Source organism: Cutaneotrichosporon oleaginosum (genome assembly GCF_008065305.1).
Source record: "Cutaneotrichosporon oleaginosum strain ATCC 20508 chromosome Unknown ATCC20508_contig02, whole genome shotgun sequence".
In the NCBI taxonomy this organism is placed as follows: domain Eukaryota; kingdom Fungi; phylum Basidiomycota; class Tremellomycetes; order Trichosporonales; family Trichosporonaceae; genus Cutaneotrichosporon; species Cutaneotrichosporon oleaginosum.
Genome location: NW_027072171.1, coordinates 3053353 through 3081239, shown reverse-complemented (window position 1 = coordinate 3081239; position 27887 = coordinate 3053353). Strand labels below are relative to the sequence as shown.

At 60.1% G+C, this 27887-nt stretch overlaps 12 protein-coding genes across 12 annotated transcripts; 8 read left to right on the top strand and 4 right to left on the bottom strand.

The window, feature by feature from the left end:
- Window positions 1-29: 29 nt before the first annotated feature.
- Window positions 30-1282, top strand: COLE_02911 (uncharacterized protein; the record flags this gene model as incomplete). Its single annotated transcript, XM_018425784.2, has 5 exons — window positions 30-53; window positions 94-589; window positions 621-843; window positions 874-981; window positions 1027-1282. The coding sequence occupies 5 exons, from the start codon at window positions 30-32 to the stop codon at window positions 1280-1282; spliced, it is 1107 nt and encodes a 368-aa protein (XP_018278392.1).
- A 476-nt stretch (window positions 1283-1758) lies between these two features.
- COLE_02910 (uncharacterized protein) lies at window positions 1759-2658 on the bottom strand (the record flags this gene model as incomplete). Its single annotated transcript, XM_018423345.2, has 3 exons — window positions 1759-2264; window positions 2318-2537; window positions 2629-2658. The coding sequence occupies 3 exons, from the start codon at window positions 2656-2658 to the stop codon at window positions 1759-1761; spliced, it is 756 nt and encodes a 251-aa protein (XP_018278391.1).
- A 548-nt stretch (window positions 2659-3206) lies between these two features.
- Window positions 3207-4788, bottom strand: COLE_02909 (uncharacterized protein; the record flags this gene model as incomplete). Its single annotated transcript, XM_018425783.2, has 4 exons — window positions 3207-4283; window positions 4320-4572; window positions 4610-4707; window positions 4765-4788. The coding sequence occupies 4 exons, from the start codon at window positions 4786-4788 to the stop codon at window positions 3207-3209; spliced, it is 1452 nt and encodes a 483-aa protein (XP_018278390.1).
- Window positions 4789-5131: 343 nt separating this feature from the next.
- COLE_02908 (uncharacterized protein) lies at window positions 5132-6563 on the bottom strand (the record flags this gene model as incomplete). Its single annotated transcript, XM_018423344.2, has 5 exons — window positions 5132-5471; window positions 5507-5657; window positions 5698-5808; window positions 5845-6373; window positions 6417-6563. 5 exons carry the CDS (start codon window positions 6561-6563, stop codon window positions 5132-5134), a joined length of 1278 nt encoding a protein of 425 aa, XP_018278389.1.
- A 245-nt stretch (window positions 6564-6808) lies between these two features.
- COLE_02907 (uncharacterized protein) lies at window positions 6809-7330 on the top strand (the record flags this gene model as incomplete). The annotated part of the gene is made up of 1 exon (XM_018419267.2): window positions 6809-7330. One exon carries the CDS (start codon window positions 6809-6811, stop codon window positions 7328-7330), a length of 522 nt encoding a protein of 173 aa, XP_018278388.1.
- A 3524-nt stretch (window positions 7331-10854) lies between these two features.
- Window positions 10855-12765, top strand: COLE_02906 (uncharacterized protein; the record flags this gene model as incomplete). Its single annotated transcript, XM_065626245.1, has 4 exons — window positions 10855-10891; window positions 11177-11553; window positions 11594-11719; window positions 11794-12765. The coding sequence occupies 4 exons, from the start codon at window positions 10855-10857 to the stop codon at window positions 12763-12765; spliced, it is 1512 nt and encodes a 503-aa protein (XP_065482514.1).
- A 568-nt stretch (window positions 12766-13333) lies between these two features.
- Window positions 13334-14361, top strand: COLE_02905 (uncharacterized protein; the record flags this gene model as incomplete). Its single annotated transcript, XM_018425413.1, has 5 exons — window positions 13334-13427; window positions 13465-13590; window positions 13664-13936; window positions 13970-14247; window positions 14290-14361. The coding sequence occupies 5 exons, from the start codon at window positions 13334-13336 to the stop codon at window positions 14359-14361; spliced, it is 843 nt and encodes a 280-aa protein (XP_018278385.1).
- A 430-nt stretch (window positions 14362-14791) lies between these two features.
- COLE_02904 (uncharacterized protein) lies at window positions 14792-15556 on the bottom strand (the record flags this gene model as incomplete). Its single annotated transcript, XM_018420028.2, has 1 exon — window positions 14792-15556. The coding sequence occupies one exon, from the start codon at window positions 15554-15556 to the stop codon at window positions 14792-14794; it is 765 nt and encodes a 254-aa protein (XP_018278384.2).
- Window positions 15557-17114: 1558 nt separating this feature from the next.
- Window positions 17115-18006, top strand: COLE_02903 (mitochondrial 37S ribosomal protein mS35; the record flags this gene model as incomplete). The annotated part of the gene is made up of 3 exons (XM_018420390.1): window positions 17115-17247; window positions 17373-17692; window positions 17812-18006. The coding sequence occupies 3 exons, from the start codon at window positions 17115-17117 to the stop codon at window positions 18004-18006; spliced, it is 648 nt and encodes a 215-aa protein (XP_018278383.1).
- A 977-nt stretch (window positions 18007-18983) lies between these two features.
- COLE_02902 (uncharacterized protein) lies at window positions 18984-21597 on the top strand (the record flags this gene model as incomplete). Its single annotated transcript, XM_018420005.2, has 2 exons — window positions 18984-19406; window positions 19438-21597. The coding sequence occupies 2 exons, from the start codon at window positions 18984-18986 to the stop codon at window positions 21595-21597; spliced, it is 2583 nt and encodes an 860-aa protein (XP_018278382.2).
- A 654-nt stretch (window positions 21598-22251) lies between these two features.
- COLE_02901 (uncharacterized protein) lies at window positions 22252-22500 on the top strand (the record flags this gene model as incomplete). The annotated part of the gene is made up of 1 exon (XM_018423343.2): window positions 22252-22500. The coding sequence occupies one exon, from the start codon at window positions 22252-22254 to the stop codon at window positions 22498-22500; it is 249 nt and encodes an 82-aa protein (XP_018278381.1).
- Window positions 22501-23888: 1388 nt separating this feature from the next.
- On the top strand, window positions 23889-27535 carry COLE_02900 (uncharacterized protein; the record flags this gene model as incomplete). The annotated part of the gene is made up of 4 exons (XM_018419265.2): window positions 23889-24050; window positions 24099-24680; window positions 24758-25612; window positions 25649-27535. 4 exons carry the CDS (start codon window positions 23889-23891, stop codon window positions 27533-27535), a joined length of 3486 nt encoding a protein of 1161 aa, XP_018278380.1.
- Between the last annotated feature and the right edge of the window lie 352 nt (window positions 27536-27887).

Genomic DNA, 27887 nt, shown 5'->3' with positions numbered 1-27887 from the left:
CTGAAAGTATCCAGAACACCTCACTCACCATGAGCAAGCCGCTCGGAGTCGCGGTGAGCCTGGCTTCGCTCATCATATCCCGGCTAATGTTAGCTCGTCGGCATCGGCGAGGTCGCACTCACTGTGCATCTCCCGACGCTCCTCCTTTCGCCGTACTTCAACACCCTCGCGCTTGTAGACGTCTCACCCGAGGCGCTCGCGCATGCGGCGCAAAAGTTCCATGTGCAGCGCACTTACACGGCCATTGAGCCTGTGCTGACCGATAACGACATCGACCTGATCATGATCACCAGCGCGAACGAGTACCACGTCGAGCAGGCCATCGCCGCCCTCCGGGCCGGAAAGCACGTATTCGTGGAGAAGCCTCTGGCCCTTACCGCCTCGGGCGCGGAACAGGTTGCGGCCGTGGCTAAGGATTCGGGGAAGGTGTGCTTTGTCGGCTTTATGCGCCGGTACGCTAAAGCGTTCTTGCGCGTCAAGGAGATGGTGCACAGCGCTGAGAGGATCGCATACGTGCGCGTGCGCGACATCATAGGGAAAAACCAGTACTTTGTCGAGCAGAGCGGCTTCTACCCGCGCAAATTCAACGGTACGTGTCCTTTCCGCCTCCACTGATTCAGATACGCCAAAAGTGGCTATCGACGACCGCGCGGCGCGGAATGCAGCCATGCTCGCCGAGGCTTTGGGCGAGCACAGCGCGCGCGACGCCGAAACGTGGGGCCTCTTGACGAGTCTGGCGGTCCACGACATCAGCGCGATGCGGGAGCTCATTGGCATGCCTCGGCGCGTGGTTAGTGCGTCGCGCAGCGCCGACTGCCAGTGGATCTGGGCTACGTTCGAGTAGTGCGTCCCCATCTGACAGAGCTGACGCAGCGATGGGTTTGTCGCGTATTATGAGGTCGGGATTGACGACGTGCGCGTGTTCGATGCGCACATCGAGGCTTACCTCCACGACCGCCGGGCCAAGGTTACATATGACACGTGAGTTGAGTTATGAAGGAGGAAGAGGAGGGTGGCTGACGTTAGGCCGTATGTCAAAGGCCTCCCTATAACGGCGACCGTGCAGTACACGCGTAATGGAGATCACGTCGAGGAAACCATCCGCCCGACGTACGAGGATGCGTTCACGCTCGAATATAAGGCGCTGTACGACGCCATCACCACTGGCAAGCATGTGAAGACTAACCCTGAGGACGCGTGCGAGGATCTTGTCATCTTCAAGATGGTCATGGACGCCATATGGGCTGGCGAAAACGCGAGCCGTACTTGCGGATCGTCTTGAGGAGTGAACGCATAGGTGTAGTTATGAGATGGGAGCGCATAAAGAGCAGTGAGAGAACAGGAACATGGTCGCTGCATATTGCTTGCGCCAGCTCCCTTGCACTGTCTACTGCAAAAATCATGGGTATGTGCGTGTACCAAGGCAGTCCCTCGATATTCCGACGAGGGGCCTGGTCGAAGGCTTTCGACGTATACTCGTACAACATTGTAAGCCATGCCCGCCACGCCCTGCCCATGCCAGGTCACACAGTGCCTTCCTGCACTCTGTAATGGATTGTATTATCCCAACCTCATCCCAATCGAGGGCTGTCAGGAGTATGCGCCTGAAATGCTTGTTTGACGAGAAGGCATTATGGACAATGAACAGTACAATCTTCAAGCAAACACGGCCACAGTCCAAGCCACATCTTAGGCCTTCCTACATACATGTCGTCTACAGATAATCAGTCTACGGATACTCATCACGTGCGATGCTGGCTAGCGGCGCGGAGAAGCGGCAGTCACCGGAGGCGCGACGCCAGTGGCAACCTGAACCTGCTGCGCGTGAGCGGCGGCGGCAGCGTCCGCCTCCGCGTCCTCGTGCGACGCGAACGGGTTCCATCCGCGCTTCTTCTTCTTCCCAGCGACGGGATGGGCGGGCACAGGGTCGACGTTACCGAGAATGCCGTCGGCGTCCTGAGCCAACGCTTCGTGCACGACTTCAGCGTCAACGCTATGTGCGCCCTGCGCCGCATGAGCGAGGTTGTCGGCGCCGCGCTGGGCGAGGAACTCCTCGAGAAGGTTGGCGTTGCGCCAGTTCGCCTTCCACACGGCGAGCGCGATGTCGCCGACGAGAGGAACGAGGCCTACGCCGGCCGATACGGCGTTGTTGAAGAGCATCTGGCTGGTGACAGAAGCCGGGAGGTCGAGCTTGCGCGCAGGCTTAACGACGAGGATGTAGTTGAGGGTCGCATCCGTAATGTCACCAACCATCGGGATGATACCTGCGGTCAGCAGCAGGCCAATGAAGTCGGCTGATCAAGCAGCGTGAGCTCACCGATGAAGAAGGTCCAGCCTACGCGGAACCCGCACAGATTGATACCCTTGTCAAGGTAGTGCGCGCGCTTGCGGATCTTGCGGAGCGCCCTCGCGTCGCGCTTGCTCAAGCCCGCGGGGATGTCGCGCTTGCGCCGCCTCTGGTTACCGTGCTCGTCCGTAATAACCTCGTAGTACGGGTCCGCCGGCTCATAGTGCTTTGCGTGGGCGGCAATGTACTTCTGATATCGTCAGCGGCCGTGGACCGGGAGCACGGGAAAGAGGTGGGATTAGTGGCGAAGCGGCGACGAGGATGTGAGGAAACAGACTTACGCGCGCAGCAGTGGCAGCAAAGGTAGCCATGGTGAGGATGAAAGTGGGGGTGTGAGAAGACGGATGAGAGCGAGAATGAGATGCGAGTGATGGAATTTATCGTTGCTGGGCGTTGTTGGATGGACAGAGCGGTCGGAAGATGTGGGGCGTGACCGATTTGGCGTTGGGTGGCAAACAGTGACCTCATTAAGGCACCAGTGGATCTCCACCGTACCACCTCGGCCCTTGCACCCCACGTGCCGTCGATCACTCACCAAAGTTTCAGACGAGGCGATGCTCGGAGTCTCGCCGACTTCGAGAAGCCTATCCCAGCGACTCTTGCTGCTGCTCGAAATCGTGCATACGCTTTTGGAACAGCGACGCATCTGGCCGTGTGCTGGGGATGAAGTAAGCCTGTCGCCTGGATCGGAATGTCGGCCGCCTCATGCCACCCACGATCTGTAACCATATCTCTGTTCACACGCACCGCCTCTGTCGACCCCGCTGCCCCACTCTCGAAGCACCGTCCTCCTCCGCCACGCCTACTCCCAACTCTGAGGTCTAACTATGTATGCATACATGCAGCCGCTCTAACACACCTAGGCCGCAGCCTCGCCCTCCTGCGCCTTCTCAGATGCTCCGGGGCGCGACTGGCCGCCCGTCCTTCCACCACGCCCGCGGCCGCCGGTGCGCCCGCCGCGCTCGCCACGCTCGCCCGAGCGCGGCTCGGACGACGTGTTCGCCATCGCGTACTGGATCGCCTGAGACCGGAACGCCAGCCCGCGAGTCGTCTCGATGAGGGTCGCGGTTGGGGTCGTCAGCGGCCGGCTGATGTGGAGCATGTTGCTCTTAAGGTCGATCTTGGCGTCAACGCCCATGCGCGAGTCACGGATGAGGTTGACAATCCACTTCTCGCCCTCCTCGTTGGACAAGTTGAGCGTCTTGGACAGCTCAGAGATGTCGATGCGCTGGTGAATGCGGCAGAAGATCTCAGACACGAGCCAGCGCGCGTTCTCCACAAAGTCGTCCGCAAAGCCAGAAAGGAAGAAGTCGGAGCGAACCACCTGCTCGGCGACCTTGAGGCGGTTCTGGGCCCGGTCAAAGTCAAAGTGGACGAAGAGGTCCTTAAGGAAAGCGGTCACGGGGTCAGAGTACTGGTACTCCTCCATCTGAACGATGCGAACCAGATCCTTGACGTGATCGCGGTTGGCACGAGTGCCGGCAGGCTTGGGGGCGCGGCGCGAGACGATTGCCGCAGCGACGAGATACCGGAGGAGATGGGGGCACGAGGTCTGGATAGTGTTGAGGTAAGCGGGCGAGAGGAACATGTCGAGGAGACTCTGGCAGCCCTGGCCCTCGCCGAGGTTGAAGAAAACAAAGAGCGACCAGTGAAGAAGCCAGGTGCGCGCCTGCAGCTGCGTAAGGGGCTTGGCCTGCGCCGAGGTGTGCGGGTTGTCGATAAGATCACGCAGGTCCTTGACCTCCTGAAGAGCAGCGTCCCACTCGCCGGTAAGGATGTTGGATGCGAGCTTTCCCCAGTGCGCCGACATGTTCAGCTCGACCGAGGGCGAGAAAATGAGGAAGTGGTAAAGGAGGTTGGCGGCGTCCGCGTACGCGCCAAGCGAGAACTGGTACTGGCCGAAATGGTACAGCGCGTTGATCTGCTCGACCGAGATCTGCCGTCAGCACACGCTCTCCCGCTTGCGACCCACGTTGTACTCTGACCGCAGAAGGTCGAGGTTCTTCTCCCTGTCCACACCGCCCTTGAGCTTCGCCACCGCCTCGGGGTCCTCGATCACGCGCATAATCGGCTGCGCGGCAGCCTGCAGCGCGTTGTACTTGGCCGTAGCCGTCTCGCGGAGCTTGTCAAAGTTCTCGGCCTCGACATCAACGCCCTCGCTCTTGGCCTGGTCAAACAGCTGCTTGACATAGTCGACCATGTTGGTGCCCTTGACGAGGTCATATCTGAGCGCTGTCAGTCACGCTATATTTCAACACGCACTGGGCCTTGGTCACCTGCGCGGCAGGGAAGATCTCCGAGTCGGCGAGGTAGTTGACCAGCGGAATCGCCAAATGGCGGTCCAGCTGGGGGATGAGCTTCTGGAAGGACGTCAGCACATGTTCGGAGACAATAGCGGCGCGCGCGTCGATACTTGCTTGGGTAAGATCGTACTCGGCCATGGTGGGCGGCGCTGTTTCGTCTAGCGCGGAGGGGTGGTCGATGAACGCGGAGTGGGAAGGGCTCCGCTTTTGAGATGGGGTGTGCTCGGTCTGGACGGCGACGCGAGGTGACAATGGGACGTCTTTGGCCGCCTAGCTCGTGAACAATGCCAGCGACCACCCTCCAACTCAAAAGTCCACTCCGCCTCAAAATCTATCTCCGCAAATTCCCGCGTCACCCAGGCCGAGTTGGTCACTGTGGCACTTAAATTGACTGCATTCCTAATCCGTGGTATTACAATGCATATGCTGAAATCGATGCCTACACCTGAATCTATCCATGTCTCGAAGTGCGACGCGGAACCTAGAGGAAGAATGTCCTCCTCGATACCTCCATCTTGGGCTTCCACTTCCATTCGTACTCCTGCTCCTCATCGAGCGCCGGGATCGGTTGCCCACTCGGTGTCGCCTCGCCATTGTTCATGGCGGCGGCAGCCTCCTCTTCGTCCTTGCGCTCCTGCTCGGCCGTCTCCTCGTCATCGTCGATGACAAATTCGTCATCTGCAGACTTGTCGCCACCGGTTGGCATGCGGCCGTCGCCCGCTCGCACCGACGGCAAGCCCTTCCGCAGCCACCTCAGCTTAAGCGTGAAACGGGGCCCGATCTCCTGCAGCTTGGCGGATGTTGGAGAGGTGAAAGCGTAGCTACAATCAGCAACAGAAGAGAATGAGTAGCTCACCGGTGTCGCCTGAAGAACAGGAAGTCGCGCTGGTTGTGCAATGTCGCGACTTGACGCCCGCGGAACTGCGGCATTGGCGGAAAAAGCTGCGCCCACATCCCGCCAACAGAGTTACCAAGGAGCGTCGTGAAGCCGTTGAGGATGAGTTCAGCTGAGCTTTAGCTACGTCGGCAGCATCTTAGCAGACGTACGGTTGTGTGCCGTTGCACGGCCGTGCCCGTGGATCTCAGAACCGAGCTGGACGCTGCTCAACTTGAAATACGCTGTGGGGCCTGCTGGCAGATTGATGAGAGTGAGCGCATCTGCTGTCAGTTTATGCCCATGCATTGCAAGCGTACTGGGCTTCTTGTGGTCCTCGTTGATGACGATCACCGCGCTGTATCCACGCTTCGCGCTCCAGCGGGCAACGCGGCCAAGCTCGAACCCACGCCCCTTGGGGCGCTTGAAGAACTCCCCTCCTGGGAAGATGCTCTTCAGGTCGTCGCAGAAGTGGTATGTCGGCTTGGACGGACCGGGTGACGTGGTAATTAGGATGCGAGGTGGGGCTGAGTGCACCGGCTCCGGCTCCTTCTGCTTCTGTTCGGTCTCTTCTTCGGCCTCCTTGTCGTCGTCGTCGTCCTCGTCGCCGTCCTCATCCGCTGCCTCAGCTTGGGACCCGGAAGGACCAGCCTTTGACTCGTCCTCATCCTCATCATCACTTTCCTCGTCCTCGTCCATTGGCTCGGCGGGCGCGTTGACGAGGCGCGATGCCTCGGCGGCACGCTCCTCGGCTGCACGCAGAGTCGCGGGGTCCGCCGTGAGATATGATGTGCCGTCGTAGATGCGAGTGTTGTCGATAGTGCGGGGGATGTTCTTCTCTAGACGCTCCTGCCCCGTCAGTTGACTGTCCTATCTCGCCAGCTGCACTCACACGCCGGATCTCGTCGCCTCCCTCGGCCGTCTCAAGCTTACGCTGCTCCATGCGGCGCTTTAGCTTGTCCTGAGCCTTCTCGCGGCGGGTCTTGTTGAAGACCTGGCCACGCTTGACGGCGTTCGCAATCTTCTTGTCGCGCCCCATGTTGGTAATGCTGTTTGAGATGATCAACAATTCGGTCCGGAAATCTCTGAGCCTCCGATGCGTTCAGCGTCTGAAATCTTGGAGTGGAGGTTTATCAGAGTGGCAAGTGTAATTACACGTCAGATTTCAGGCACAACGGGCTGTTTGGCTCGGGCTCAAAGCAGTCGCGTCAACCGGCTGATTAGGATCGAATTATCATCGTCCTTGTTACTCTCAATCTCGCCATCTCTTACTCCCACCGCGCCATGCCTTCTCTTCTCACCCCCGCCGGCGCCGGGCGTAGCATATCCCGCGTCAACTCTTTCACTCGCGACTGGGGCGACGACGACAAGGCGCCCTCCAGCACGCCGATCGAGTGGTCTCCAAGTCCGCCGCGCGTCAAAACTAAGCTTCCCTTCTCCGCTCCGGCTCGTTCAGCTCCACCAATGTCGTCCTCCGCGTCGGTGTCAAACTCCACACTCTCAGTTAGCGATGGCTTGACTCCGCAAGAACGTCGCCGCCGTGCGATTCTCGAGGCCATGCCTATAAACCCGCCTTCAGCGAGAACGTCCGCTACCTCAAGTTTAGTAGTGGCTGCGCCTCCACGCCCCAGCGTCATCCCTCCGAAAGCATCGTCTTCTACATTACTATCGTCAAGTCGGCTGAACGTTGCGTCGTCGGGTTCGAGCACCAAACTTTCGGCAGCCGCCGACACTCAGGCTCTGCCGGAGCTTCCAACGCTGGACATCAAGAAACGTCCAAAACCGTGGGAGGGGGACTTCTCGTAAGCACCCTTCTCATATGACCTTCCTTCAGCGCACAACGCTAACTGAAGCTCTGCCAAGAAGGTGACGGAGACCGGAGGACTGTCGCGCACGAACTCGTCATCAAGCGTCGGCCAGTCACGCAAGAAGGGCAAGCCCTCTCTGCCCACTGTCAACATCAGGAATCAGCTCGTCTTGAGTACGGAACAGCAAGAGGTGCTCAAGATGGTTGTTGATCAGGGAAGGAATATCTTCTTCACCGGAAGTGCCGGTGAGATCACTCTATGGGGCGATGCTGACCGCGAGGTGCCGGCAAGTCTGTCCTATTGCGTGAGATCATCAAGTCGCTGCACTTCAAGTACGCAAAGTCTCCCGATGCTGTGGCGGTCACTGCCTCGACTGGCATTGCAGCTTGCAACATTGGCGGCACCACGCTGCACTCGTTTGGTGGCGTCGGACTTGCAACTGAAGAACCCGCCACACTCGCTCAAAAGCTCAAGCGCAACAAGAAGGCGGCTGCTCGATGGGTGCGCACCAAGGCTCTGATCATCGACGAGAGTGAGTCCTCGCACACCCTCGAGCAAGGCATTTATTATCCGTCTGCGGGTCGCGCTTCTGCTCCAGTGAGCGAAACACCCCTGACGCTAGTCTCAATGGTCGATGCCGACCTCTTCGACAAGTTCAACCGGGTGGGACAGATTATGCGCAAGCGGCCAGGCGTCCCTTTTGGTGGGATTCAGCTCATTTGCACTGGCGACTTCTTCCAGCTGCCGCCTGTGACTAAGAATGGTGAACCCCGTTTCTGCTTCGAGGCCACCACTTGGTCTGAATCAATCCACAAGCAGGTCAATCTGTCCAAGGTGTTCCGTCAGAAGGACGAGCGTGAGTGTAACTTGGGTAGGGCAATGACGACTGATCCCAGGCTTCGTCAACATGCTCAATGAGATGCGGTTCGGCCGGCTTACTTCTGAATCTATTGAAACTTTCCGGAAGCTAGATCGTCCTATTCCGTGTCCTGACGGCATCGTCCCAACTGAGCTATTCCCTCGGCGTGAGGATGTCGACCGCTCCAACATGACGCGCCTGAAGAACCTTACGACGGACGGCCATCGATACATCGCCCAGGATGGCGGGACTATTCAGGATCCACAGCAACGTGAGAAGATGTTGGCGAACTTTATGGCACCACCGTCTCTGGAGCTCAAGGTCGATGCACAAGTCATGCTTATCAAGAACATCGACGAGACCCTGGTGAACGGAAGCATGGGTCGCGTGCTCGGCTTCTGCCACAAGACAGAGTTCGTCACCGACGCCAACGGCCTTTGGCGCGAGAAAGGCTTGGAGGACGATGATGCGAGCGGAGAAGGGCTAGATGATCGCCTAAAAGAGAAGCTCTTGAGTAAGATGCGTCTGCCAATCAAATCCACGGCGCAGCCGCTGCCCGTTGTCCGCTTTTCAATACCCAACGGAGGGGTTCGCGACTTGTTCGTTGAGTATGACCAATTCAAGACCGAGCTTCCCAATGGCGAAGTCCAGGTGTCGCGGACCCAACTGCCGCTTATCCTAGCATGGGCGATGTCCATCCACAAGGCGCAGGGGCAAAGTAAGTTCCCATAGCGAAGGAGAGCTGACGATAGCGCTCGAGCGCGTCAAGGTCGACCTGACCAAGGTGTTTGAAAAGGGCCAAGGTGAGTTGCCGCAGCAAAACAGGCTGACTAGCAGCTTATGTCGCCCTCTCGCGCGCAACCTCGCTCGAGGGCCTCCAGGTCAAGGGCTTCCGAGCGGACAAGGTCATGGCACACCGCAAGGTAGCCAACTGGTCCGGCAATCTGCAGAGTTTGAGTGTGTAGATCGCCGGTACCGTCACGGTGACCATCAAGTCCATGTTGAGTATCCATGAGTGCATTTTCCCCACTGTAGATTAGACAACGTGTAGTATAGTGGTCAAGGCTGTTAGTCAATTGCATCTCACTCCGCCCTCTACGTTGCCGGGGCTTACAGGAGACTAGCCGACAAGCTCCGACTCCCGGGTGGCGATGCTTTCATTGAAGCTCGCTTCAACACGTATCTGTACACTGTCCAATTGAGGTGGGTTGTTGTTGAGACTGGAAGGGCGCTGATCAGCCAGCTGGAGTACGTCGGAAACGCCGTCGGCCCCGCCGACGGATCTCATTTCTCGCACGATAAGCAGCTGCGGCTGCGGACTTCCACTCAACGCGATGCCACGCCGAGCCGTTGACCTCAATTGTCACCCGAAGCTTGACCGCCAAAGTGTTACAGAAGACAAAGTGGAGCTTGCATCAGACAAATCAGTGCCCGTTGAGCTTATGCGACGCCCTCAATACATGGCCCATTCGTATGTGGAAAAGCTCACCGGTTCCGGCTGAGCTGGCTTGGTCCGGGACGCTCCCGTGCGGAATGTGCGTTGATACGAGTGGGCAAACAGCCGTGCCGCCGGGCGAAGTCGTGAGTGGGGTGGGGCATGGAGTACAGTGGCCATGGATCACCTGTCATTGATTTGTGATGGCCACGGAGTGCAGCGTTGACCCACAGGTGGAGAGGACAAGTACCGAGAGGAGGGCGCTCATGTCCATTCGCGAGTGCCGTCCGTGCGTCAGTTCCAGTACGCCATTTCCAGGTGCCTCTGGGCCTAAGTGGCGCGTTTACGCCGTATGTGCTATTTTGCATAAGAGAATTGGGCGCCCGAATCGAGGATCTGGCTCGCTTGGAGCGATCCCTTGATCCTCGAGCGGCGTGATGACATGCCCGAGAATGCGGACAGCGCATCAGGTCGCCCCCACTCTGACCATGTGAGCGCCGTCCTACGGTCTATCTACCACCAGGCGCAATCTCCACGGCTCCCACTTACATACCGTGCCCCGTGCCGGGCCACGGCTCCCACCAAAGCGCTTTACATCCGAGCTCGTCCCGCTTGTTCTCCCGTCCTGGTTGCCCAACCGTCCTCATCTGCATCTGCATTCAACTTTGCGTCTTGTCCATTATCTCTTGCAACTGGCCCAACTTGCCTCTTGAACATCAAGACCACGAAACAGGCAGCGGCGTCCGCCTGATCGCCTGCGCTTACGCATCCCGGGCATTTCCCTACTCGGACTACCACGCGCGCTACTCCATCACCTCCAGCTTTTCATCCTTGTCGCCTGACCCATCTATTTCCTCTTCCCCACCCCACCCCACCCCACCCCGCCCCTCCTCTTCACCATGAACCACCGCGACGACGTCGAACTCCACGAGAAGGGCTTCAACCCGTACCACCCGACACCAAACTCTGGCTCGCCAGACTGTGAGCGCCTCGCCCCTGACGGGACCCGGCCCTGACGTTGCTAATACCCAGACAAGTATGAGGGCGGCAGCAGCAGCGTCTCGCCGGTGTACGGCGACTTCCACGATGCCGAAGCCGCGTATCACTGGGTCGAGCCGGGGACAGGCGGCCTCGGCGAGCTGAACAGTGCGCCTGGGAAGTGATGGAGCTGACGACAGGCCATGGAGAGCTCGAAGGCGGTGTGAAGCGTCAGCTAAAGCAGCGACACATGGCTATGATTGCTATCGGTGGCGCTATCGGAACAGGTGAGTCGCACGATCTGCTCATATTTGCATGCATCGGGCGCGTGAGGGCGTGCGGCTGCACGAGCTCCACATGTTTGTCTGGCGATCTGGCGATAAGAAAGGGCGCGCCAAGACTACATTAGCTATGTGCACAGACGGTGGAGGGTTGGGTGGCGCGCGCCGATCTGCCGATCGCTGCCGATCCTCTGTCCGCCGGCATCGCTCAACATTTCGTCCGTCCAACGTTTTCCGTTGTCGATTGTCGAACCCGCCCCGCTATCCCATGCATAGCAGCACTGACTCTAGGTCTCTTTATTGGGTCGGGCTCGGCCCTAGCCACGGGGGGCCCAGTAGGCCTCTGGCTCGGCTACTGTCTGATGTCCACTATGGTCTACGCTATGATGGTCGCTCTCGGCGAGGTCGCTACATTGTTCCCCGTGGCTGGTGCTTTCACGCATTACGGCTCACGCTTCGTTGACCCAGCGCTCGGGTTCGCAGTTGGCATCAATTATTGGTACTCTTGGGCGATCACGCTGCCGACCGAACTCGTGGCGGTGGCAATCGTTATCTCGTACTGGGACGCATCCACCAACCCTGCAGTCTACATCACCGTCTGTATGGTCGCCATCTGGATTGTGAACGCTTTCGGCGCCAGGGCATACGGAGAAATGGAGTTCTGGTTTGTACGTGCTCACCCAGAGTTACGGAGTTGGCTGACCCCAGTCTCTCATTAAGGTCATCGCGATTATTGGCCTCATCATTCTCGGAATCGTTCTTATGTGCGGCGGTGGACCTAACCACGACCCAATCGGCTTTAGGTACTGGCGTAACCCAGGGCCATTTGCGAGTGTGAGTCAAAGGCGCAGTCCCTCCATCCGTGACGAGTAGTAGCTGACAGTTCCCAGCAAACAATCAACAACGGGGCTGGCGTCATTGGTGGCCACTGGGGCCAGTTCCTCGCCTTCTGGAACGTCTTCGTCCAGGCCGCCTTCTCGTTCATTGGCACTGAAATCATCGGAACAACGCTCGGTGAAGCTGAGAACCCCCGCAAAACTGTGCCCAAGGCGATCCGTCGTGTTTTCTTCCGTCTCGTCATTTTCTACGTTCTGGGCATCTTCGTCATCTCGGTCCTCGTTCCTTACGACGAGCCGCGACTGCTGAACGGCAAGTCGAGCAATGATGCAAGCGCCTCGCCCTTCGTCATCGCCATCGAGAACGCGGGCATCAAGGGTCTCCCATCGGTTATCAATGCTGTCATCCTCTCCGCCGCATGGTCAGCTGGTAACTCGGACCTCTACGCCGCCAGCCGTACGCTATACGCCCTCTCTCTCGAAGGCATGGCGCCCAAGTTCTTCCGCAAGTGCACGCGTCGCGGCCTTCCATACTGGGCGATCATTGCGACCGGCCTTTTCGGACCCCTCGCCTACCTCAACACGGGCGGCTCCAAGGCTGCCGAGGCTTTTGACTGGCTCTACAATCTGAGCGCCATTTCCGGCCTGCTGTGCTGGTGGGCCATCCTCCTCTGCTACCTCCGCTACTACTACGGCCTGAAGAAGCAGGGCCTGTCGCGCGACTCGCCATACCTCGCGCCCTGGCAGCCGTGGCTGTCGTGGTACGGCTTCATCTGGTTCACGCTCATCATCATCTTCTGCGGCTTCACCGTCTTCCTCAAGGGCAACTGGGACACGGCCTCGTTCTTCGCCTCGTACATCACAGTTCTGATCTTTGCCGTCGCCTATTTCGGCTGGAAGATTGTCAAGCGCACCAAGATCGTCAAGCTCGAGGAAATAGACTACATCACGGGCCGCCGCCAGCTCGACGAGATGGAGAAGTACGACAACGAGCGCTACAAGCCTGTCGGGCGTTGGGGCAGGATTGCCTCTTGGCTGTTCTGAGCGAGATCATAGATGCGCCATGCATAGGCGCAGGCGCCGTGTGGGACTCTGTCCACGGACGCCGCTAGTATTAGTACAAGGGAGTGCTCAGGATCCTTGTATGTATGTGGTTCGTTATACTAGGGGGGGTTACACTCAATGACCACGTGCAGGTTGCGGATGTGTGACGATCGGGTGAATCTCTCGCGAAAGACGATATCGGCTCTCGTTCTGCATATCTACCGCAGACCGCAGAACAGTTGATTCACAGCGGCGCCATGTTCCTGACCACGGAGCCGTCAAGTCGTCAAACGGTCACGAACCCACGAGGGCCGATTATGCAAGATGAGCTGAGCAAGCGCGGCTGGCTCGATTCCGGGGGATATGGCCAAAGCTCTCACAGCGGTGCCCGGTCACGCGAATGAACAGCGCTGACAAACACATGTCTTGGCAAATGCACGACAGCGCCAACCTCCACCTCCACCGACTCGTTGCCCGCACTGTTTCGGGCAACCTCAATACCGTCCACTGCTTTCACAAACTCACTCATTTCCTCACCTGTACTCATCGCACTCTCTTAGCCTTAGCCATGAACCTTACTACGGGCGCGAGCGTGCCCGAGCTGCTGGCGCTGGACAACATCCGCAGCCAGCTCATCCGTCTCGAGGACACCATAATCTTCTGTACGTGACGGCGTGGGCAAAAGGTGACTGACAACAGCCCTCATTGAGCGCGCGCAGTTCGCGCGCAACAAGCGCATCTACGAGGAGGGCGCTTTCACAAAAGAGATGGGCTCCGAGAAGCCTCTGCTCGAATGGTTCATCCGCGAAACGGAGAGCTTCCATGGTGCGTACCCCGTCTACTCCTCCTCGCCTTCCCTCGGCTCTGCCTACTCCACTGAGCGCTCCGCTTACCCCAGCTAAGGCGCGCCGCTACACCTCACCGGACGAGCATCCATTTACGCCTCGCGAAATGCTTCCCACGCCTGTCCTGGTTCCCATGGACTTCCCATCTCTCTTGCACACCCCCGCGGCATCCCACCCCTCGGTCAATGTCAATGACCGCATCCTTGACTTTTACGTCGCCCACATCGTGCCGGGCATTACGAAGGACGCAGATGACGGAAATTACGGGAGTAGCGCGACCCGCGACGTCGAGGTGCTCCAGGCTCTGAGCCGACGTATCCACTTCGGTGAGCTTACAATACATTCGGCGCTCACACCAGGCATGTTCGTCTCTGAGTCGAAGTTTCAGTCGGCGCCCGCAGACTTCATCCCCCACATCCTCGCGAGCCCGCCCAACAAGGACGCTCTCGCGGCACTCATCACCAAGCCTGCGGTGGAAGCGCGCTTGCTCGCCCGTTTGGCCAACAAGGCCAAGGTTTACGGGTGTGAGATGGATGCAGACGGGCACGTGATTGAGAACACGGGCACGCGCATCGACATCGAGGCTGTCGTGGGGCTCTACCGCGACTGGGTCATTCCTCTAACGAAGGACGTTGAGGTGAGTGCAGGGAGCCTACGAGGTATGCCCGGCTCACACCAGGTGGACTACCTTGTGCACCGGCTCGATGAGGTGCCTCAAGCGCAGATTGACGAATGGATGGGCAAGGCATAGTTCTGGGTTCTGCATGGGTGCTCCACGGTCTGCCCTAACGAAGAGAACGTGACCGCATCACTGACAGCCTCGCAACATCCCTGAGAACGGCCACCGCGGCCGCGACGGCATGCGAGCTTGCGGGGCTGACCTATTCAGTGGGCCACATTACATGGCCGACGGGCAGCATTGACGCGTGCGCCCTTCTCGAAAGTGTTACTCGTTGCTAATCACGACTATCGAGGTGTCGGAGCGGATTGACAAGCTAATCAAGAAGACGAAGCCCCTCTGTGCGGACCCTTTCGACGTGCGCCGAACCTCACTCACACTCCTGCACTGCGTCCCGGAAACCCAGTAAGGATACATTATACAATTCTATGACACATAACATACGGATTGTCCGTCTTCAGGTAAGACCTCTGTGGCCCGCGTGACGCGCCTGCGCACCACGCTAGAGCTTGCCCTCGCGCTCGCGCTGCCGCCGCAGAACCAACGCGTTGATCTGCAACATGAGGATGGTCACGCCGCCGATGCGGGGCGCGAAGACGCGGGCGCGTTCGCGCACATCATCACCAAAATTGCCATGTTCGGAGAGATCTACCGCCACGCATCCGGGCTTGAGCGCGGCCGTGTCGAGGGAGAACGAGCCGGGGACGGCGGAAACCACGGCGTCCGACTGGCCGAGGAGCTCGTCCAGCTCGGCGTAGACGGGGGAGGTAACGACCTCACCGGCGCGCAGGGAGAGGAGCTCGGCGCCGGTAATGTCGACGGAGAAGACGCGGGCGCCGTCTGCCGCGAGCATGCGTGCGAGCGGCGCGCCGACCGTCGGCGAGCGGTTCACGACAGTGACGGTGCCGTCGAAGCGGCTGCCGGCGGGGCGGGCGGCATCGTACAACGCGGCCGTGGGGTGCTGGAGGGCGCGGACGACGGCGAGCGCTGTGCAGGGATACACGGCGGTCTGGAGGCATGGGGGCGCCGGGGAGCGGGGGAGGCCCGAGAGGCCCTCGACGTCGATGCGGCGGGAGATGAGGGCGCGGAGCGTCGCGTCCTCATCGGCCCCGAAGAGGGGGAAGTAGACTATGAGGCCGTCGAGCGAGTCGTCGGCGTTGAGGCAGCGGATGGACGCGGCGACGGCGTCGAAGGAGTGCGCGGCCTCCTGCAGGTCGAAGGTCACGCCGGAAGACGCGCACGCGCGCGCCGTCATCTCGGCGTACATCCTGCAGCCGGAGTCGGGGGTCGCGAGCAAGCCGACGATGCGAAGCGGCCGGTTGAGGGCCGAGACGGCCGAGACGAAGGCGGCCTTCAGCGGCTTGTTGACGGCGACGGCGGTCAGCGTTGTGCACTCGGCCTCGAGGGGCTCGAAGGCCTTAAGGCGCGGCGTGGCCACGAGCGTGATCGTCGAGCTCGACGACGAGCGCGACATCGCCGGCGTGCAAGCAAAGGGCGGGGCGGGCATTGTGTTGTTGGTAGTGGTGTGTATGGAAAGACGCCGTCTACAGAGTATGGACAGTGCAAGTACGGGCGTGCGACTACGAAGGAACGACTGTGGGTCTGTGCTGCGAGCGGCGCGTCAGATCTCTTTCAGATGGTGGGCGATGGGCAACCTGAATGGCGATCTCATCATTCATATTTATGAATATGAGTCAGAGTGATTGCGCGGACAATTTTGTGCGTTGCCACGAAACGGGAGTCGCGGGGGTGCTATGGCCCGAGATGAGGATTGCGGGAGACGCGCGGCCGCGTCCTCTGATCGACAGCCGAGGTTCCTGGGCTTGAGAGGTGGATCTCCGCCCCGCGCCGCACGGAGCCCAGGGCTAGAGAGCGCAGTCGTTGGTTACAAGCTGCTCCGGCGTTGCAGAATCCTCTGCCGTGTAATACAGGGGAGTGCGCTCGTAGATCGCAGCAGTCGAAACGATTCAACTTTTTCGCAGGCACCGACGCGCAGGCACTGGGCACGTCACCCCGAAATGTTCGGCCCCTTATCTACGCTCTCCGGCCCTGATAGAAGCTCTGCACCGACTGGCTGTTCTCCATGTTGTCAAGCTCCAACGTTGAGGTCCAAGGTCCGCCTTACTACATGACCCCCATTGATTATGGAGGCGCCGAAACGCCTCGCAGTAGTGTCAAACATACGCGTACGGTACGGCCACTTGTACGCCACCGGGAGATGTTTCACTCTGCGGCAGCGCCGGCCCCCGCATGATGACGAATGAGCGCGTCCAGCGCTCGCCTAAGACCTCCCGTCTCCCGGCCCCGCACGCCACTCCCAGATGCACGTGGGATAGGGATCGTCATGCCGTACATGTGTTAGAGTCGTTCCTCGCCCTCGCGCCGCACTTCGCCTTGCCATGCGTTGTCTTGCATGGGAGGGTGCGTTGGGTATATGGCGGGGCGCGTGCGGGATGGACTCCTCCGACCGTGGGGATGCGGACAGTGTATGCTGCTGAAAAGGAGACCAAGGACCTCAAAGAATTTGAATCCGGCCAATTTTGCTCCCGCTCACATGTACTTCAAGTACGAATTATGAAGAGGGAGTAGGCCTGCGTAAACTAGATGTGCCTGATGAGTAGTCATTAGGCGAGCTTAAAAGTCAACCGGAATCGCGCGAATGTCCGACCTCTAACTCTGACCTCGACTCTTGTGATCGTGAGCACACTACCCTCACCTCCTCAACGATGGCCGGTCTGATCCGCACGCGAGCGGTGGCGCTTAGCGTCCGCGCATTCTCGACCTCGGTGGCTGCCCGCGGCTTTGCCAAGGAGCCTGAATGGGACATGCGCAACGACACCCCAACCGGCCGCTACATGTGGGACGAAGCGTCCACGATCGGATACATCCGTCTTGCGGCGATTGACGACGTCCGCCAGCTCGTTGCCAACATGTACACGGACGTGGAGGCGCTGAATGGTGAGCACAGAGGAAGGAAGGTGGTGTTGTGGGAATTGCTCTCTGCGCTTTCCGCTCGCCTCACGTCCTCTTGTACGCCAAGAGTTACAACTATCAAGCCCTTCCCGAGCTGCGCTAACATTTAGCCCAGGCTAAGCCTTTCAAGCCCTCACCGGGCAAAATCCGCTTGACCACCGCGATTGACCTTGCGAACCCCAATCACGAGTACAACCAGAAGACGGTACTGCGCGCGCCCCTCTCCGCACTCCCGCTGAAGGACGCCGCCGCCGTGCGCCGCTTCCAGCTCCTGGCTGGGCCGAGGTGGACGCCCGGAGAGCCGGGGTCGAGCGAGTTGGTGGCCGACGGCGACGGGTGGTTCAAGATCAGCGAGGCGCGCTACCCTGCCATCCGGATGAATCGGAAGAGCGCCAGCGACATGTTGGAACGGCTGGTGGCTGCTGCAAATGTGAGTTAATGCGGGGGAGGGAGGATCTACGCAATGACGAAGGGAGGAAGGCCGGGATTGGGTGCTGCTTCGTGCGCTGTAGTTGAATCTTCAAGTTGTCAAACAGCCGCTGACGCCAGGACCCCAAGTCGCCCATACCCGCCGATGCGCCGATTGACGCGCGCCACTTGCTCGCGAAGCAGCGCAAGTTCGGCGGTGTTAAGCGCTACGCACGGCGCGAGGCGCTCCAGCGCCGGCCCGAGGTCGTTGGCGGCGTCAAGGGGTTCCCGAAGGAGTGGCTGTCGCCGGAGGCGCAGGCTAAGGTCAAAGCATGAGCGCCGAGCGGGGAAGCGGAGGAGAGGCATTGGAGCATGCACCCATCTTGCATTGAGGTGTGGAGTGGCGGTGCGTCCAGTGTTGTCGAAGTTATTCGTGGGCAGCGATCATTTCTACTTGCGCTGCCTCATCCGCCTCCCAAAAGGACGCCTCGTTGACAAGATGTCTCAGACAAGATGTCTCCGGAAAAACTGTGCATACGTGGCAGGCAATTAGGCAATGTGGCGGGGCATCTGTGTTTTCCTTACCTGTCTCCATTGCAAGCTTACGAGGCGAATGGCAACCCAGGTGGCTGAGCCCATTTAATTCACGCGCAGCACTAGTTCGTTGTCGCCCAATACAACGATGAAATCAGGAGCGATAAAACGGTGTGAGGCGGATGGAGAAGTATGAGGATCCCTGACATGACTCTGCCGGTCTACTTAACTATTTGAGGGGTAGCGTGAATCGACATTGCAGCGCTAGATGGCCGTACGGTGGCTGGTGGTTTGCAAGATGCGCGAGTTGATGGAGGAGGTGCCTACGACAGCCACAGGTCAATTGCTCAAACACTTTGTGAGGCAGGCACGCGATCTACACGTGGCCGAGTTGACGTTCCGATCACGTCGTGAACACCTCGCACTGTCTTACTGCTCGCGCCGCTGCTATCTAGTTCATCATCTCTACATTTCATACCATCCAACTCTCACACCCTCCCGCGAGAATTCTCTCGACCTTTCCTCCAACACCTCCACCTGCAACGTCCGCCCCCACGCTTCGCCTGAGCGAGCAAAGGCAACTTAACGGCTCCCACAGCCCGCATTCCACTCCCACACCTCTTCCACCATCTTTCCGCGCCACCATGGCACACCAACGGGAACTTGTCCCATGGACAAGCGACGCCACTCAAACAGCACCTGCCATGTCGCTTTACGATGCGTCCTCCGCGGCATCCCTATTGGAAACCCCAGGTGCGCTCTCCAATCTCGAGGAAGATATGGAAACCGAACAATATCAATCATTAGAAGAGGTTCTCGACGATCTGGTCGTGCGCTTCATCGACTCCCTTCCAGAGGAGGAGAAGACCCCCGACCGCTTGATTTGGCAGGCGGAGGAGGCGCACTGGTTTTATGAGGATTGGGTGCAACCGCAGAACCCCTCGCTGCCCATGCTTAACCAGCGAAATCTGACTCAGCTGCTGTTGGAGCACACTGGCCAGTATCCCGGACTCGACTTCGACGAGCAATGGCAAAAATTCCTCGCCTACAAGAAGGTCGTTCCGTGCTGCGGCGGAATTTTGCTCAACACTACGGGCGACAAGGTCTTGATGGTGCGAGGGTGGAAGAACGGCTCGTCCTGGGTCTTCCCGCGGGGCAAGATCAACAGTAATGAAACGCCGGAGGCGTGTGCCATTCGAGAGGTGGGGCTTTCCGAGTCTGCGCTCATTCCAGGTCTATGAAGAGACAGGATATGACATGAAGCCGCTGTTCAACCCCAACGAGTTCATCAGGACGACAATGAACAGGAGGCAGGAGGTCACCATGTACCTCGTCTTCGGCGTCGACGAGAACACCGTGTTCAAGACGAAGACGATGAAGGAGATTGGCAAGATCGAGTGGGTTCCCGTTGTTGAGCTGCCGTTGTGGTCCAACGCGAAGGGCACTCCGAAGCCCGCTGCCGGTGGCAAGGCCAGGAAGTTCTTCAGCGTCGGGCCGTTTGTCAACGGCATCAAGAAATTCTTGAAGAAGAACGGCGTCAACTTGGAGCAGCTTCGGCAGAACCAGTCGGGGCGGGGGAAGGGGCGCGGGCGCGGCGGACAGCAGCAGGGTGGTCGACAATTGCAGCCATTCGCATTCGACGCGGGAGCAGGCAGGGCCGGCCGCGAACTCCAACCGTTCCTGTTTGGCGATGAGCCAAAGCCTGTGCCAACCGGCACGCCCCTGACGGAGATGGACTTGCTCTTCTCGAAATTTGTCGGGACGAAAGAAGACATCAAGCCCGTGGCCGGCACCCAGTCGTCCTTCTCAGCAGCACATGTCCACGCCCGGGCGTCGGATGACCAGAACGACGACGAGACACTCGCGCGCCTCCTTGGCAACCTCGGCCCAGTTTCCGATGCACCGCCCGCTCCAACTCACCACTCGCGCGTACACGCAGCCCATCCCGCACCTACCCCGCCACTGGACCAAAAGCAAGCCAAGTTTCTGCAGATACTTCAGGCTCGACCCTCGCACGCAGCAGCGCCGAACCATCAGCCCGCTCCGAGGCATTCAGAGCACCAGAATAATCTTCTTGCCGCGATCTCGTCGCCCACGAAGGCTGCTCCAGCACCCGTTTATGCTCCAGTTTCCACTCACGTTCAACAGGCTCCCTTGCTCAGCGAGGACGAGGAGCGTGCGCAACGTCAGCGCGCTTTGCTGGACAGCCTTCTGGAGTTTCCTGCATCCCCCTCCACTGCACCCGCACATTCCCGGGGCCCTTCCGTGGGCCCCAGCCCAATGCCCAACACCTACAGTTCTCAGGGACCTTCGCCGATTCCACCAAACTGGTCGTCGTACCCGTCCACGCAGCCTTCGCCGTATCCATCTTCGCAGGCGCCTCCGGCGGCTCAGCCTCCGCAGCCTCCGCCTATACCGCAGCACACGCGTCCTCAGCAGTACGACTATGCGCAGCAGCAGCAGCAACTGCCTCAGGCGCCATCTCAGCCGACACATAACGAGCATCAGCGCAACCTGTTGGGTGCGCTGTATGGAAAGGCCGCGCAGGCGCCGCTCGCCGACGGCAACGTCGCGACATACGGACAACCAACAAATCCACACAGTGCATCAAGCTACAGCCAGCCTTCTGCTGCTGGCCAGCCTGCAGCGCCCGCACATCACAATCAGCAAGACCAGGTTTCTATTCACGGGTACGCTCATCCCGTGCAGCCACCGCATCCGAACTACGGGCAGCCTGGTCAGCAACCCGGGCCACCGCACGCGGGGGGCTACAATCAGCATGGCCAGGTTGCGCAGCCGATACAACAGTACCAGATTGGCAAGCAGCCCAGCGCCGCCTACGTGCAGGCGGGTCAGCCTCCCGCCCCTGCCAACTTTGCCCAGCAAGGCCAGCACTCCATCGTCTACAACCACGCCAACCAGCCAAACAACGCCGCCAACTACATCCCGGCGCAGCACGTACAACCGCCGACCTACTACGGGCACCAGCGGCAGTTGAGCGGCGGCCTTCCTGGCCAGCCGGGACAGGGCCGTCCAATCGGCGCCGTCGGCCTCCCCGGTCAGCCGGGGCAGCCCGCGCCCGGCTGGAACATGCAGCAGCAGTTCCAGTTCCAGAACCAGAATCAAGGCCTTCCCGGCCAGCCGGGGGCCCCTCCACAGATGGGCCAGCAGTATCAGCACCAGCCGCCTCAGCCTGCGCCGGGGTACGCCCAGCAGTATCCGCTGCCTCAGCATGCGCAAGTCACTCAGCTCGTCCAGCCCAATCCGCAGCTTCAACAGCCGCAGAATAACCAACCGCCGGCACGCGCGGCGCAGACGTCCCCGGCGATGCACCAGCCTGTCGCGCGGCCGCCGGTGAGCGGCTCGCTGCTTGGCCTCGCGGCGGGCCGTTGAGCAACGAGCCGAGAGAGGGGGGGGAGTAAGCTGAAAGAGGAGGACGGGAGGCGCGAGCAGCGGAGGGAGAGATGCGTACGGAGGAGGAGATCTTCGAGTTACAACTTGTGCCGTCATGCTCTGCAAGCATGCTATGCAGTGTGTTGACGATGGGGTGTTCTTGAGTGGCTGAACCCGGCAAGAATGGATGACCGGCGGTAACTGCATGGTTGCTCTCTTCGCTAGAGGACAAGCTCGATAGAGCGATTGCAAACCACGACTTGTATAGGACCTGATCGCTCTGGAGGACGGTCTCCTGCTCGAGCGATCTAGCGAACTGGTGGGGGCAGTGGGAGGACGTTCAAGGATGTTAGGGTGATCAGAGTCATGGACGGGATAGAGGCGATATGATGACGTCGAGTGAGGGCTTGAATAGCCACGAGCAAGCAAGGCAGCCTGATGAAACACGTCAACCGTGTTCCCGATGATGATGTACGTATGCGTGTAAGCGTGTCGCGTGTCGACTGTGTTCCGCACTACCCCGTTCTGTCCGCTGATGTCAAGACTCCCCACGATCCATATGTTAACGAGAGCAGAGGCGACGTCAGCAAGATGGTTTAGTCTCGGGAGCGTGATAACCCTGTTGTACCATGTTTCCAGATATGCCCCTTCTTCATGACCCCTGTCGCCCTCTTCCTTGAAGCGGTGCACGAAACACCTCACCCTGCACTTTCTACAGTACGACACACCGTAATCTTGTCCAAACTGATCGTTGTTCTCCACATGTCATCTGGGATTGGGTCGCAACACCTCGCATACGACCAAGTCGGTTCCGGATTTTGCGGTGTTGGTGTGCCTGGTACAGCATGGATGTATGGAGGTATAAGCGTTAGAGGCGAAATGGCGGCCTGTGGCGGCTGGTAAGAGCTGGCCAGACCCCGCCATCCGCCAGCCTCAATGCCGGCCCCGGGGATAGGCGTCAATTGCTTGCCGAGACTTGCGAGACATTGGCGTTAGCCCTAACACAGTGCCAAATTCAGTCGCTACTCTGCCTGTTGTAGGCCAAGGCCATAGGCTGCGCTGGAGATCGAGCTGGAAAAGCACCCAAGGCCAAGGCCGGACAGAGCCTAAAACGCGTACCGTTTCCACAACACATGACACGCGCACCGCGCGCCGTCCTCCCCGGCCCTGCTCCGAGCCCCCCGGACCTCTGCCCTGCCCTGCCCGTCCCTCCCGCAGTACACATGCTGTACAGCCTTGAGCACATGCTGTGGTGCCAACGGTGCGATAGCCAAGTCGGCTAGAGTATCTGTAGTCTGATTCTAGTGGATGTCACTGGCACGCAATCAAAACGGATGCACACACGACCATCACTTACACTTGGTGGGTCGTTTGGTTGCCTCCACTTGTCCTTTGCTTCTCTCTGCCCCTCGCGTCTCACTCCCTCCTGACTTCTCTCTTCGACTCTTCTACTCTTCTACTTCTCTCCTCTTCCATCCAGGCTTGCCATCTCCTCTTCATCCATCTCTTTCCATCTTTTGTGTCGCGACACTCGGCGCGCAGGCCGCTCCCCTGTCTTCCGGTCACCAACACATATTCATCTCCCCGCCCATCTCGCTTGTTCGCCTCCCGGCCACAGGCGGATCTGGAGGCGTCTCGTTGCGTCCTACGCCTCGACGCCGACTCTTTCCACGCTCAAGCCTTCTGTGCCCCTCCTCCCCCGCCTCGACTTGCCCACGTCCCTACGTGACGCCCACGAACAGTTTCCGCACGCGCACTCTTGCTCGCATCGCGCATCCTCCTCATCATCCTACAATACACATTCGACACAGAGACATCGGCCACGCCCTATCTACGTACGATATACCGCTCGTTCCGCCCACCTGACAAATATTGCGCTCGAGCCTCATCATCTTGCTTCGCTGCACCCACCTCTCCTCCTTGACCAGCGACTGCTTCACTGCACCCACCTCTCCTCCTTGACCAGCGACTGCTTCACACGCATCCCATCCATCTCCTCTCACTCATCTTCTTCCCACACCCCTCAGGTCCTCCTCCAAGCGACAGCCCACTTTGAGAGGTGCGCGCGTCTGCTCGCTCCCAACTCGGTTCGCATCTTGCCTTGCTTGACATCCTTGCACGTCGCCCACATCATCGCCCACCACCGGCTTGGAACCTGTCCGTCGTCTACACAGTCAACACTCACTGCTCTTCTCCTCACTCAGACACGTCTGTAACCACTCCCTTTGGTTACCCGTTCGCAAAGATCCGGCAAGCCGTCGTCGGCACACCGCCATCGACTAGTTGTCGCCATGGCCCCGGCCCTCTCACGCGAGCTCATCGCTGTCCTCACATCCCCACAAACGACACTCAACCAGGCCGCAGATGCAATCGAGGAGCATGTCATGTACAGGAGGGCCAAAGGGGACACGCTGCTTGGCGTGTCCAGCAGTCTGCACAGCATGGAATCTAGAGTGAGTTGTCCCTCGTCCCTTTCCCACGCGTCCGTCGCTGACATCTAGTCACCTCGCCTTGCCCCAGCTATCCGACAAGCGCAATACGCGACCAACGTGCCCCCTTCGGCAGACTTGAATGCGCCCGTCGGAAGCGGCTCGCTAGCCAGTGCATCGACTACACCGCAGGCCGTCCTCAACTACCTGCTATCGTCCCCAGCACCCTCCCTTCTGACTGCGCGCAAAGTGATTCTCGAATATGTGCTCCACCGGGAAGCTCGGCTGCGCGAGAAGAAGCACGGCATTGGAGGAAAGGGAACGCTCGGGCGTGACAGTTTCGAAGAGATCGCCGCACGTCTGGGTGAGATTGAGGACGGGCTACGAGGGACAGGTGTGCTCGTCGGACACCGCGCCGCTGCCGTGCCTGCGGTTCCCGACGAGGAGCTTGACGACCCCCGCAAGATGGGCCTCGCGCTAATCCTCTCGCTTCGTATGCTTTTGTCCTACTTTACCCTCCCCGACCTGGCCCGACAGTTGCTTCTCCAGCACCCCACAGACGCAGAACGAACACTGGTCCAGCACATTCGCCGGCGTGTTCCCGGAGAGGGGCGGTACAATGTTGGGCGAGAACTTGAGTTTGTGGAGAGCTTGGTGAGTCGACAGCCGCCATTGCTGAGCGTCGTGACGACTTGTGCCCCGATGCCTACGCACTGTGCTGACACCCCTAGACGCTGAACCGACGGCCAGCACTGCGTCCAGCATTCCGCTCGGCACGCGCGCGTACGTACCTCCCTACACGCGCCCTCTACCCGATCTCGCTCCCAGCGCCCTCCAAGTCGGCGTGCATTAAGCTTCTCGCGGCCTTCGTCCGGGATATCGACGAGGCTGGCCCGAACGCCGCCCAGTCATACATGCAGACGCCACCACTCAGCCACACCTTCTCGCCAACTGGCGGGCCGCCCAAAGACATCGCACCGTCTTCTGGGTACCGCATGCGGAAGGGGACGACGGGCTCGCCATCGTCTAATCACTCCATGTCCCCTGGGTCCCCATCCAGAGCATCGCATCTCCCACCACCGCACGACCCCTCCCCAGTCGAGAGCTACGCTTTGGAGCTCATCTCCGAGTTCGTGACGCGCGAGAAGCGCGAATACATGCTCAAGAACAAGTGGGTCAAAACGGGTCGCGAGCAACTGGGCAAGGACCTCGCAGACATGGAGTCTGTGCTCTGTGTCGTGAGCAAGACGTATCCTGGGCCGCACGCGCCCAGTCTCATGCCTGTCTTCCTACAGATCCGGCGCACTTTCGCACTGCCGCCGACGCCCCTGCCACAAAAGATTGTTGAGCCGTTTTACGACATGCTCCCTTCTCCACCAGACCCGGACTCGGTGCCTCTGCGCGAGCCGAGTGTGAGCAGCACCACTGCGTCGCTTTACGTCAACCCACGCCTTCCCGACGCCGATGCCCTGGACATCATCGAAGAGCTTCTCGAGAACGAGCGTGAGAAGGGCATCAACGCGGACGTCAGCCAGGAGAAGACGATCGCGTGGTTGGAAGGGTTGATTGACCAGATGGTCAAGCGGGTGAGCCATTGCGAATCCGACACGACTGACGCACAGTTCCCCGATGGCTCGTACGAGACAGCCTTTGACCAGGCCAGATATTTGGCTGCGCATCCTCGCGTGTGGCCGGATGCCGCCAACTCGAGCGCTAACCCCGCTCACCCTCTGATGGCCGGGAGCAGTGGAGGCGAGTTTGGGCATCGCCGCTCCAAGTCGTCTGCTCTACCATCTCCTGACAAGCCCAACATGCCTCGGTACAGCCAGGACACGCAGTCCAGTGGTGGTAGACACAAGAGGTCAGTGAGCATGCCGATGCGCTCCGGCACCCCTACGGACGAGGAGTCGCGGCACTCGGCGAGACTGTCCTCGGTCGGCAGCGAGACCAGCTACAACCACTGGGCTCCTATCGAGGCGCAGAGGGCTGTGGCCACGCCGCCCAAGCCGCCGGCCAAGGAAGACGCCGAGGAGAGCCTGCACCTCATCAATGGGGTGGCCGATGACGCCGCCGCCAACGGCTCCGACCTCCGGGGTCTCGGGTTGTCTGGCTTTGCCGCGTCCGCTTCGAGCTCCGGCACGCGGGCGAACGCGCCGCCAATGCTCAACCTCTATGTCCCAGGGCCTGAGCTTGACATAGGCTCGTCTCTCGACACGCCGTCCCCGCGGCAACCGATGAGCAGCGGGGGCCATTCCAACATGTCAGGATCGAGCGGCAACGGTGGCTGGTGGGACGTTATCTCGCCCACCTCCGGATCTCCTGGACCTCAGAAGCCTTGGGAACGGCCCAAGAGCTCGCCTGGTCGCTCGCCTCTCAGCCCCACCGGCGCAGGCCACGATCTGAGAGTGTCGACTAGCTCGTCTCTTGCGCCACCACAACCAGCCGCTCATGCCCCAGCTGAGGAAACCACCCCTACCAACACCCCGCCAAAGCCTCCCCACCCGACAGACTCGCCCATGACGCCACAAATGGAGGCGCGCATTGCTCAGCTGATGAGCCCCGATGTCGACATCGACGCGACTCCCAAGCCACCGATGGAGATGGACATGCCGCGTCCACACCCGCCTGAGCTGTCGGCGGCGGGCAAGGAGGCGCTGGCGAGACTTGAAGGTGTGCAGCTGCACGACGAGTCGCTGGCCAAGCTGGAGGGGACGCACAAGTCGACGCCATCTGCTGGTTCTATCGCCATCCCAGAGGCGAGGGTTGGAGGCAAGAGTGCCGAGCAGAAGCCAAAGCCCCCTTCTCCGATAAAGACGAAGGAGAAGGAGTTGGCTCCCGTTCCCCCACCCCGGACGGCAACGCCCGAGGACGACCTTTACGCGCGCCTCGACTTTGTGCCCATGGACTACAACCCGATGCACACCAAGCCGGCGCCGCGCCAGGCGGGTCCCGTCTGGCCAAACAAGATGTCCGACACGGAACGTCTTGCGCGCTCCAACTCGAAGCGCTCGCCTCCGACCGCGAAGCCCCATGGCGGCGCGCCAGTGTGGCCGCGGCGCAAGCCCTCTGACGCCCACGCCCTGACGTTGCAGAGCGTCGAAGAATTCGGCGACGGCGGCGGACCCGCGAGTGCGCCCTTGAAGGGCTCAGACCCGGCATGGCACACGGACGAGCACAGCTCGCTCACACGGTCCGCGACACAAGCCAAGCGCCCGCCGCCCGTGCCGACGACGATCAGCCGGCCCGGCTTCCCGAACGCGCATACGGCGCCGCGGCGCTCGCAGGAGGCGCAGCGGGACTCGGGCGACGGCGCCAAGTCCAAGTTCGGCGCGTTCTTGAATCGGAGCATGACGCGGCGCGAGAAGGAGAACACGGCCGCGAGCACGTCCGCCGCCCTACAGCAGCAGACGCGGCGCGCCAAGCCTCCCGTGACCAACAAGCCAGGGCAATGGAACCGCGACATGGTGGCGGGCATCATGGGTCCGCCAGCTGAGCGGCGGCCAGTTTAGGAGTAGGGAACGTTTCGTTGTACAGGGACTTGGGATGCAGTTTGTACGATAGTGTGCTTTGCATTGGCAGAAGGGCGTGGGCGCCGGGCGGGATTCGCCAGAGTCGGTGCGGGCGAGAGATGAGGGTGAGTGGAGGGACGAAATAGGCGGGTCGCGCCGGTGGAGGCCCGCGGTTACCGAGTCGACTATCGGAAAAGTGGGAGCGGAGAGCTCTCTCGAGCTGTCGGTGTCTCACAGCACATAACTTGCCAACACCCACAATCTTCTACGATGGCGCAGAGGTAAGACATCTGATGCTGGCCCGGGACTTGCATCTCATACCCCCTCACTTGCCTGCGGCGCTGTTCCGCAC